At 35.4% G+C, this 12,119-nt stretch overlaps 1 protein-coding gene across 1 annotated transcript in view; it reads left to right on the forward strand.

Annotated features, from left to right (window-relative positions):
* The window catches only part of LOC136879349 (dipeptidase 1-like), a 67,910-nt gene extending 56,094 nt beyond the window's left edge, over window positions 1-11,816 (forward strand). The window contains exons 9-10 of the mRNA XM_067153165.2: window positions 4,017-4,155; window positions 11,703-11,816. Coding sequence (XP_067009266.1) covers window positions 4,017-4,155; window positions 11,703-11,816 — 253 coding nt within the window. The remainder of the gene's footprint in view (window positions 1-4,016; window positions 4,156-11,702) is intronic.
* The last annotated feature ends 303 nt before the right edge of the window (window positions 11,817-12,119 follow it).

The following is a 12,119-nucleotide window of genomic DNA, read 5'->3' on the forward strand; positions in this document are numbered from 1 at the left end:
CCCCCTTTCCCCTAACACTACAGCCCCCTCTTCTGATATCATGATTACCATGATACCCTTCCCGCATTTGGTCAGGGCGGATATCCATTCCTCTGAGCAGAATGCCTTCCCCCTTTCTTCCTCAGCACGAACCACATTATCTGCACAACCCCTGTTACTCCCTCAATTTCTTTATAAATATAGCTCTGGCCACATTTAAGAATTTCGCTATATTCGTTCCTTTCTCCCACTCTCTACATAACCAAGATGTTATCTTATAGCTTTCCCCTACCATATGCAGCTCCTTCTTACTTAGTAGTTTGATCTTTATCTCCGCCAAAGGTCGGCATTGATTAAAAATATGCAGGTCCTCCCACTTCTCTCCACATAACGCACATCTATCCCTATTCTCACTACCTACCCACCCCCTATTCCTCGGAAGACAGTAATTGTTCCTGCATATTTTAATCTCATCAGCAGCAGTTCTGCAATAATATGAAGGTACTGCAAACTATCTTCACATAGACAATACAGTAAACATCTATGGCTTAAAAATGTAAAAAAAATAATGAACAAGTACAGAGTGAGAGGCTGCGCAATTTGAGTCACATAGCTGTCAGCTTGCATTTGAGAGATAGTGGGTTTGAACCCCACCAATATTTTAATCCTAACTTGAATTTAAATGACATTTCTGAAAAACCCAAAATCTTATTTGATGTCCTCATTATGGTTTTTAACAGTGTTAACTTTCCCAAAAAGAGCTTGTTCTTTCAGATCACACACAATACTTTGTCGCGTTACCTGAAGATGATTTTCCATGGTTTCCCACATACACACCAGGCAAATGCTGGGGTTGTACCTTAATTAAGGCCATGTTCACTTCCCTCCGATTGCTAGTCCTTTCCTATCCCATTGTTGCCATAACATCCTTCTGACTGAAACAGTTCATATAGAGGCCAAACTGGTCGGAGTTTTAAGATTAGGTATGCAGAGCATATCAATGCAATCAGGTATAACAGGTTTTCTGTAGTGAGTCAGCATGTACATGACTATAAGCACAAATTTAATGACATAGATCAAGACATAACGATACTTGACACAATGAGTAAAGGCATCTTGCTTGATGCCACGGAAAACTGCTTTATACATTTAGACCGATATTTTAATCCTAACTCGAATCTGAATGACATTTCTGAAAAACCCAAAATCTTATTTGATGTCCTCATTATGGTTTTTAACAGTGTTAACTTTCCCAAAAATAGCTTGTTCTATCTGATCACACGCAATACTTTGTGGCGTAACCTATCCGCTACCACGCCCACCTGACTCCGCCCCATTCATTACCCCTCTTCCCCTTCCCTCCTGACCCACCCCTCCACCCCTTAACCTTGTCCTTGTTTCAAGAAAGTCCAAACCTTCAGTTCCTCTCTAGACTCCGTAATATACAGCAGGCCAATTGAGGTGAGTCCTTCACTAAAGATTAACTTTCTTGCCCTTTTTCCAGTATTTTACTGTAATTTGGTTTATCTTTTTCATACTTCGCCTCCGTGGCTCAGACAGCAGCGCGTCGGCCTCTCACCGCTGGATACCATGGTTCAAATCCCGGTGACTCCATGTGAGATTTGTGCTGGACAAAGCGGAGGCGGGACAGGTTTTTCTCCGGGTACTCCGGTTTTCCCTGTCATCTTTCATTCCAGCAATACTCTCCATTATCATTTCATAGCATTTATCAGTCATTAATAAATCGCCTTGGGAGTGGCGACCCCATTGTAATAACAGCCTATATATGTTTCATTCATTCCATCCCTGACCCGGTTAATGACTGGAAAACAGGTTGTAGGTTTTCATTTTTTCATATTTCAGATCTCGTATTGGATTGGGAACCTTTTGTCGTTTGACAACTATGATATCCATACTTGTAACAAGATTCACTTGCTCAATCACATTACGACTCAGCACTTCATCTCATAAAAACTGGTGTCACGAGTTACCACTAAGGCTACGTATTTTCATCTTAATGTCAGTGCTCTACGGACGAACAGCAATCATACGCCAACATTTTAAAAATTTATCCCGTGGCTAATAACGCCAGATTCAAATATTTGCAAAGGTTTTCACCTTCTGTTTTCCATATGTCTAACATGTTCTCAATTTGTGAAAATATCTTGAGAATAACTTTCTCCTCAAGCACCATCACGCATTTTATTTTATCCAACCATTGGTATTTTAACCATTAGGGTCTATAGATTGTATTATAACATTGTGTATATCTTTGTTTACCTGCCAAATTTTGGCTGATGATGACTGAGACGTTGAAACCGGTACCAAATAAAGTAATGTTGTAATTTTAAATTAGCAGCATATTTTGTATTGAAAAGGTGGATCTATTGCATTCTACTTTATTGTTTATTAGAACTAGCAGAAACATTTGCACTTCACACATGTAATTCATACATCCAACAACTAATATCAATAAAACTTCAATATCCATTTCTACTGGTAAAGAGCGGCCACTAGCTTCGCTGTATTAGATGGTGTTCATTGGTGCAAGCTGTTTCCTTGTTATGATCTCAGCCATACAACTTGTATTCTTCTGTAAGTATAAGCATGCACCATAAATCAAATATGATGTATCCCTTATGTTTGCAACATCTTTATGACAGGTAAACTAAAGAGAGGATAGGGAGGTTTCTCTTTTTAAAAGAAATAAAATAATGGTCTTGGTTGGTGTCATCAAAGCATGTTCTGCAATATCAAAGGAAAATCTCTGGTCTTTGACATCATCTCTAAAAAGAGATTGTAAATATGTATATGTATGGTCAAAATTTCAAACACACAATAAAAAAGAAATAATATGAGGATCACTAACCAAGGAGATCCTTTTTAAACATCTTCTAATTCATTTGTAGGCCTATCAAATGTTTTTGTGATAATTCCACCTTCCGTCAACCAGTGACTGACCATGAGCAGGGAATCAGCATGATTGCTTTACCGCAAATCTTGTTTCCTACAAAATGTATAAATGCAAAAAAGTCCCGTTAGTGTCATAACAATTAAACAGACGGTACCGTATTATGTTGCCGTGCCCAGTCCACTTTGATCGGAACCAACGAAGTCTAACTTGGACATTATTCATGCACTTTTCTAAACAGAGCTGTTATGTTTTGCTGTTATTTTTATTTCATGTGCACAGTGCTGTATTCTTAAAACAATGACAATGAAGCTTTAGTTATGCTCCTTAATAATCAACACTATTATTTTTTTATTTTTGAAACATAAACCTGCCTATCCTGTCTACTATCATAATCACTTTACAAACTCAACAAGTACATCACACTGTATTTACGATAAAAGCTTGTATGTATTGCTGGGAAGCACAAATTGTATGGCTGAGATCCCAACAAGGAAAAAACTTGCACCAGCGAACACCATACAATGAGGCCAATGCCAGTTCTCCTCCACTAGAAATGCAAATTGGAGTATAACCCATACTTCAAAAAGTATTTAATCAATGAGCATGTGAAGTATTTACATGTTTGAAGTCTTAGTAGAACAAACTTTTCTGCTGGTGCCAGAATTACTAGAGTTCCATTAAAAAATAAAGTTGGTGTCAGTATCTCTATTGCTAACAATCCCATGGGTAAAAACTGCACTATATTTTACAAGCTCCCTAATACCATTTCAGAATATTACAACAGAATATTGATATCTTAAATGGATTAGAAGTTTTTCTGAAAGGATCTGTTCAGCTTTGCTGTGTTATGTTTCACTTTTCATTCCACATATACAGTATTCTCAAAACAGTGACAATGAAGCTTTAGTTATGCTCCTTCATAATCAACTCTATTACCGGTATTTTATTTCTTTTAAAAATATAAACCTCCCTATCTTGTCTTTAGCTCCTTTATCTTCAGTGAATAATCCTGTAAATGGATTTGTCTTCCAGGTGCTCCTACATCCCTTTACATTGTTCATTTCATTTTCTTGAACTTAATGTGAATGTCATTAATAATATAATTAACATGATCTTTTCACAGAACTCCTCGTGGATTAGAAGATGTGTCTATGTATCCTGAACTGTTTGCTGAATTACTACGCACTGGACACTGGACTACCGCAGATCTCAAGCAGGTTGCAGGGCTCAATCTTCTTCGAGTATTTACTAAGGTCGAAAAGGTAGAAATATATTTCTAAATTTCATAACAGAGAAATGAGAACAGTGATGAAAAATTATCTTTGATAATTATGAAGCTTTGAAATATATTATTTACAGTATTTAATCAATTCAGAATCATTAGAGTAATACATATATGAATAATTACAGTAGAAAGAGAACAAAGAAGTGTGCAAATCAACATTAATCTACAACAAGAAATAGGAACAGACACAAAGGATAAATAGGATGACCGATGTACACATAGGCTGAAACAGAAGGAGAGATAAGGAAATATGAAAGAAGAAGAACAAATAAATAAAAGAGAGAAGAATATGCCGTATCTTCACACATTGCCAAATCCCAATTAACAACACTGACTGGCATGAAATATGCAACACATTATAAACATTGAAAAAATCATGTTATTGACCACTTAAATACAGCACTTTATTTTATCTTTCTTGTGGGGAAGGTTGTCTGTTATGTCTTTGTGGGAGAATTATGCACTAAAACTGGTTTAAGTCCCTGTGCCTCTCTTCTTCACTATCTTACATCTCCCTTAGCCTGGGAAGTGCTTTTACAAGATATTGTGAAGTTAAATTTATTCCGTACTTTCTGTACCCACCTCTGTTCTTCATCCATATAAGGGCATTTTTCTTTCAATTAATTGTATTTCAAAGCATGCCTGCCAGTTTTAAAATCAACTCTCAAGAGAAAACATGCAATTAAGTCCCAAAAATGCAACACAAGCTGTTGTCTTGATGGAAAATGGTCATAACGTACGTTATGTTCCATGAGTGTTAAGAATTACAGCTTCAACGATTTTCTGAATAGTACAAAGGTACAGGGATACTGGATGTTATTCTAGCAGGTCAGGTTCTGGCCTGAGAAGAGTGACATCAGCTAGGGATGATCAGTTCCTGCAGCTACAAGTTCTCCATGACAATCGCACCACTGCCATTGATATATATGATATCAAATAGAAAGAGGGATCCATCTTTTCAGTACTCTTTTATTAATTTGAACCTAATAAAAGTTACAACCTGTTCATTTGAGACCAGTTTCAACACATTTGAAGTGTCATCATCAGCCAATTAGCAAAGCAGAGAAAAAAATAAATCATAAATTTCTAAAAACACATAACACAATGATCACAGACAAAAAGAGTACTACATAGAATAATTACTGCAAACTGGGGTTACTTTGTAATTGCATGGGTTACTTTGTGACAGGTGCGCATCAAATATTTATTTCATATTTCGCCGGGTGTGCAGCAATCGTCTGACAATGAACGGCATATGTTTTCACTCCTCAATAATGCTGCTAGTTGTGCGTACAATAACAACTTCTTAAGTGTTGAATTGTTGGCAACAGAGAGCATTTGGTGTACTGTACTGAGAGCGTTGTTTGGTGGAGAGCAGGAAACTTTTGTTGATGGCATGAAACGTCAATGAGGTATACACATCAAGTTTAGTGGAAATCTTAATTTCATGCTTCCTGATAATTATGCACAATTCTCATGTCAGTTTGAGCTTTCTTTTCAGTTATTTATGTTAAAATAATATCAAAACGAGAACTTAGGGGTAGCTTTGTGACAACAATGGCTCTCTAACAAAATAAAATAATCTGCAGTCGAAAAATGACGTTTCACTATACCGAAATACTGTAAGAATGTCCATTTCTTATTAAGATCTAATTGAGAACTAGATAAAAATTGTCTGAATAATCTATGTTATGGATTCAGGAAATGTGGTATTTGCCCTCTGAACTGGGAAGATGTGCTGAAGCACCTGTACAATAGAGCAATGGATGTAGAAGGTGATGCTGTGAAACAAGCTGTATGTAAATTTCACTGAGCACCTGAATCACAAAATAGGTGAGGTAACAACTAAAGGCCAAGGAAAGGGGAGACGTATAGATGTGCCACCTGGAAGAGGTATGGCAGCTTCAGATTTCCACAATACATGCGAAATTCTTTTTTTTTTTTTTTTTTTTTTTTCTATTTGTTTTACGTCGCACCGACACAGATAGGTCTTTGGCGACGAGGGGATAGGAAAGGCCTAGGAAGTGGAAGGAAGCGGCCGTGGCCTTAATTAAGGTACAGCCCCGGCATTTGCCTGGTGTGAAAATGGGAAACCACGGAAAACCATCTTCAGGGCTGCCGACAGTGGGGCTCGAACCCACTATCTCCCGATTACTGGATACTGCCCGCACTTAAGCGACTGCAGCTATCGAGCTCGGTACGAAATTCCTAGCTGTATTTTGGCACCAACAAGAATTTTCTCAAGGACCGTAAAGACATTCGAACTGAGGATTCACGTAAAATGACGATGATACCTGTACTGAATCAAAAGACAGTTCAGTGCATGAAGAAGGATCTAATTCTGATTCTGAAGAACTTCCTACTCATGAAAAATGTGCTTTCCAATCCGAAGATAAGACTGTTGGAACACACATAATCGTAATATTCGAAGGCGGTTCTATCCAGAAATCGTAAAAAAGTACACAAGCGGCGTGCAGTTGTCAGTGAAATGCAGAGCATGGAAAAGTGGCTGGATATCAAGGAGGAAATCTAGTATGCAGATGACAAAATATGGCATAAAATTAATCCAACCACACAAACTGGAAAACTTGAAATCTGTGACATTCCAGAGCTCACAAATCACAGAACAAAGTAAACAGTTTGTTTGAATGATGTGAATATTTCAACTGTTTATATCTGAGGGTTTAAAAACTATACTCTGTGTTGTATTATCATAGTTGTGAAAGAAATTCTCCTTTTAAATTTAGCCAAAGTCTTCAGCAACCACTTAATGGGGGTAAATTTGTGACATCTTGACTAAACGTGGAAATGCAATGGTAAAATGATGGTGTCACAATGTAAAATGGGGTAAAATTGTGACAAATTTTTCTTGAAATATTGAGTGATTAAAAGAAAATACACGTCTATAAATTGTTTCAAAGCATCACCAAAGGAAGGACGCATAAGACAATATAGGAAAACATCAATATTTAATGATATTATTTTGATTATATTGAAGAAATCACCAAAACTGTCACAAAGTAACCCTACTTTATGGTAACAATCTTGTGTCAAAGCAATTCCAGTTAATGTTCATAACACAATGATCACAGTCAAAAAAGTAAAAAGAACAGTTTTGTGCCAAAACAATTCCAGTTGAAGTTCATAAGCAGGTCTTGTAAAATCTTGTTGAGCTGCATTCACATATAAAGTCGTATGAAGACGTTGTATTAAAGGTCAATAACGAGTTAAAGGACTTGTTCTAAGATGAAAACTTGAAGGATAACTCGTTATGAAATTGAACTTGTGATATGCAGTTATGTATATTTGTTGCTAGGCAAGGTCTTGTAGGCATTTGTTTTTTTGCCCGAAGAGTGGAAAGCGATGTAATTGAAGTCTAAGGAATACAGTGTAGGACTTAATTTCAACAAATCTTAAAAAGAATTTGAATCATTAAAAAATAATAAAATCAAATAATTTTTTTTTTAATTGGAAGAAAATTTAAAAGAATTACAATGTGAGGCTCAACTCGAACAGCTTGCCGTGGTGATTGATAAATTATGGGAGATGATAAATAGAGAAAAGGGTGGGGAATAATGAGCTCTTATTAGAGGGAGGGAGGAAAAGGAAAAAGTGGGGGAAATATCTAAGGAGGATCATGTTGGCATTGTGGAAGGGGCAAGTAGCATGAGAGGGTATTGTGTAAATTGTAAAAGATTGATCGCTTACTTGTTGACTTGAGGTTAGTTAAAATAGAGTTGAGAAAATCGAAAATGGCGTTAGGCTTCTCACAAATATCATTCAGGTTAAGGTCTGGATTGAAAAACTGGTCAAGGTGTTTAAAAGAGTTTTCAGTGATGTCTAGGAGAGGGCCTTTATTTAGAGTGCTAAGAATTTTGATATCCTTGTCTATTGTAGTGAAAATATGTTTTGTGGCATGCATACGTTGCCCCACTGCTGAAATTCTGTTGTATTTTATTACATTAACATGTTCAAAGTATCTAATTTTGAAGTTACAATTAGTTCGACCTATGTAAGAAGAGTTGCAGGTGTTGCATTTAAAACGGCATACAGCTGACTTAGAAAAGACACTGGTTTTATTTAAGGAGTTGGAGTTATGTTGTGTAATATTCTGAAATGGTATTAAGGGGCTTGTAAAATATACTGCAGTGTTTTCCTGTAGGATAGTTAGCAATGGAGATACTGACATTAACTTTATTTTTTTAATGGAACTCTTGTAATTCTGGCACCAGCAGAAAAGTTAGTTCTATTAAGCCTTCAAACATGTAAATCATTCACTTGCTCATCGGACAATTACTTTTTGAAATACCGGTTATACTCCTATTTGCATTTCTAGAGGAGGAGAGCTGGAACTGGTCTCATTATATGGTGTTCGCTGGCACAAGCTGTTTCCTTGTTGTGATCCCTGCTCAATTCACCCGGAAGAACATGGCTTCCACTCCCCATCAGGAAACTTAAAAATTTGAGAAATATGATTTCCAGTTCTGAAGCAGCACATGGCTCTGGGTTCTCTCAGCCTACACCAAATATTAGTACTCAGCCATACAATTTATGCTCCACAGCAGTATATACAAGCATTTATCATAAATATAGTGTGATTTATTTGTTGGGTTTGTAAAGTGATTATGATAGGAGACAGAACAGGGAGGTTTATGTTTTGAAAATAGTGTTGATTATTAAGGAGCGTAACTAAAGCTGCATTGTCACTGTTTTAAGAATACGACACTGTACACGTGCCGAAAAAACCAATGCCTACAAGATCTTGCCTAGCAACAACTATACATAACTGCATATAACAAGTTCAATTTCATAACGAGTTATCCTTCAAGTTTTCATCTTAGAACAAGTCCTTTAACTCGTTGTTGACCTTCAATGCAACATCTTCATATGTCTTCATACGTGAATGCAGCTCAACAAGAATGTACAAGACCTGCTTATGAACTTCAACTGGAATTGTTTCAACATGAAATAATGTTAATTATTCTATGTACTCTTTTTGACATTGATCATAGTGTTATGTGTTTTTAGAAATTTATGATATAAATTTTGCTCTGCTTTGCTAATTGGCTGATGATGACACTTCAAAAGTGTTGAAACCGGTCCCAAATGAACAGGTTGTAACTTCTATTTGGTTCAACTTAATAATAGAGTATTGAAAAGGTGGATCCATCCTTCTATTTAATATTATATATTTCTCTATTCAATATGGAACAATAATGAAATTTTTAACTTTAAACTGCCATTGATATTCAAAATTGGCTCCAGAAAATCCAAGGAGTGAACATCAACGAGAGAACAAGCGAAAGAAAGTTAAAATAGTAGGAGTCCTGGAAGATGATAATTTAAGATTTAAGATAATTTAATGTTGTTTTGTTTAAAATTTAGTGATTGCAATAATTTTGGTAATATTTCATATAATGGGTTTTTCACTTGAATTCTATCATTAAGGTTTAGATTTTTGTTATAGTATTGGTCTCAATATATATAGATGTTTTCTAATTCATTCATCAATTTTCCTTTACCTACTTTTTTAATAATTCAAATCAAATCAAATCAAAATCTCTTTATTTGCAAATGAGGTGTCTACCTCGGTGGCAAATGGTACACTAAAATACATTATTGTCAAGCACTAAATTTTAAATTAACAGGAGACGAAGAAAATTTTCCTAGAATACAATATTATACAATTTACGCTAATAATTTTTTCTATTAAACACACACATCATCCTTAATAAATTTATATTGTTTACAAAATTCTACTTATAATATCTTACAAACATAGTCAACTCATATACAGTACGGTATGTGAAATTACTACTAATAATACTATACAACTGGTATAAGATTAAAACTAACACTGAATTTATTCACATATTTATATTTTACCCATTTTGGAACCTAAGTAGCATAATTGTGAGGTCTTGATCTATAGAAGTGAAATGATGACCTGTTTCTTCATACGGGAACTCATAGCTGAAAACTTGTTGTGTTTGATGGCATTAAAATGCTCCAAGTACCTAGTGTGAAAACTTCGGTCCGTTTGTCCAATGTATGAGACACCACATTGTGTGCAAGCAAGCCTGTATATGCCTAAACCTGAATAAATGTTGCTGTTTGAAATGACTGTGTTGTGACTGAAGAATAATTTCTGTTTAGTGTTGGTTGTTCAAAAGGCTATGCATGTGTTTTGGTTCTTTATGGGGTTCAGGACCTGGTAAATATCTGGATTGTTGTAAGTGAAGGTAATAAACTTGGTTTTTTGGGTCTGTCAGGGATGAGTTTTGTTGTTAATTTGAGTTTGATCTTGTTGATTAAATGGTTGTTTCTGGATTATACCCATTAATGTTTGCTAAATTCTTTATATAATAAAGTTCTGCTTTTTGTTTTTTAGATGATGGAGGGATTTTTAAGGCTCTGTAAATAAAGCTGTGAAAGGTAGCCAGTTTATGGGAGTTGGGATATAATGAAGTATTTTTGATTGTTATTGAGATGTGAGTAGGTTTTCTATAAATTTGCAAGTCAAAGCTCTCATTATTACGTGTTACTGTGATATCTAGAAAATTTAAGGATCCATTGATTTTGTCTTCCTTGTTAAATTTAATAATTTGGTCTAGGTTGTTTAAAAATTAGATGGAATTTAATGAACATGAACATTAATATTTCTTTGACTTTAAGTGGTATGTTCTGAGCTGTCAGTGGGAGATGGCGTGGAATGACGTTAGTAGACGAATAAGTTTGAGCGGTGTCTTTAAAAAGTAGGAAAGATCACGATATGAAGATAAAGTTGGAATTCAAGAAGACAAATTGGGGCAGATATTCATTAATAGGAAGGGGAGTTAGGATTGGAATAACTTACCAAGGGAGATGTTCAATAAATTTCCAATTTCTTTGCAATAATTTAAGAAAATACTAGGAAAACAACAGATAGGGAATTTGTCACATGGGTGACTGCCCTAAAAGCAGATCAGTTGTGAATGATACAATGAATAGGCATTTCGTGATTATCCTCAAACAGCCAGAGGTGTACCATCGATTACGTGTTACTTCTGTATTTCTTCAACAATTAAATTTAATTGTTTATAAAATTTAATATTTTATTCATTTTCAGGTTCTAAAATTACTGTTATGTTATAAAACAACACTTTAGTCTCCTAAAGTTGACAAGAATTCAAAGTAAATCTCCATTTTTTAAATTGGTGTTGTATTTTTTATGCTGGTCAGTATATTTCTTCTCAGCACATGATGAAGTCATTTCTGCTTCCTGAGAGGAAGAGGGTAGGTACCTATACTCATCAAGAGTGTCATTCTTGAATAATTTTCATATGGAAGAAATGCAGGAGAAGGATAAAGAGCTTTAGGCTAAACGTGTCTGAAAATAAGGAACTCAACACAGTGAAACTGAAAAAAGAAAATTTAGTTACAAAATTCATTCCAACACCTTATTCATCACCTGTCTTTTGCATATTAGTCTGTAGCTTACTCATGGAAACCTGAAACAACAAACTTGCTGCTATTTCTGTGCAGGTGCGAGATGAAATGCGATCCGCCGGGGTGATGCCTTCTGAACAACTATTGACTGCTGAGCAATCGCCCTGTGCCTTTGACGTGAACCTTGCAGAGCGGGAAGCAGAATCATGATGCTACTATTTCATCATCATTTGTGTTTCTTTCAAAGGCACTCTCCACCAAAACATGGAGAAGTAGCTCCATCATTGACTACAATCTCAAGAACGTGTCAACCACATTTATCAGCTATCAAAAGTAATCGAAGATTTGTATAAATATTTCTATTAAGGCACATCTGATCTTAAAAATATATTGGCCTAAGTATTTTCTTCAATTACTTTTTAAGAGAATACATAAGATTTTCAGAATATTAACTTTAAGAAAAACATTGTTAATGTACGTACTTAACTGAAGTACTAAACATGGTCTTCTCAA

The sequence above is a fragment of the Anabrus simplex genome, chromosome 8 (genome assembly GCF_040414725.1).
Source record: "Anabrus simplex isolate iqAnaSimp1 chromosome 8, ASM4041472v1, whole genome shotgun sequence".
Taxonomy (NCBI): domain Eukaryota; kingdom Metazoa; phylum Arthropoda; class Insecta; order Orthoptera; family Tettigoniidae; genus Anabrus; species Anabrus simplex.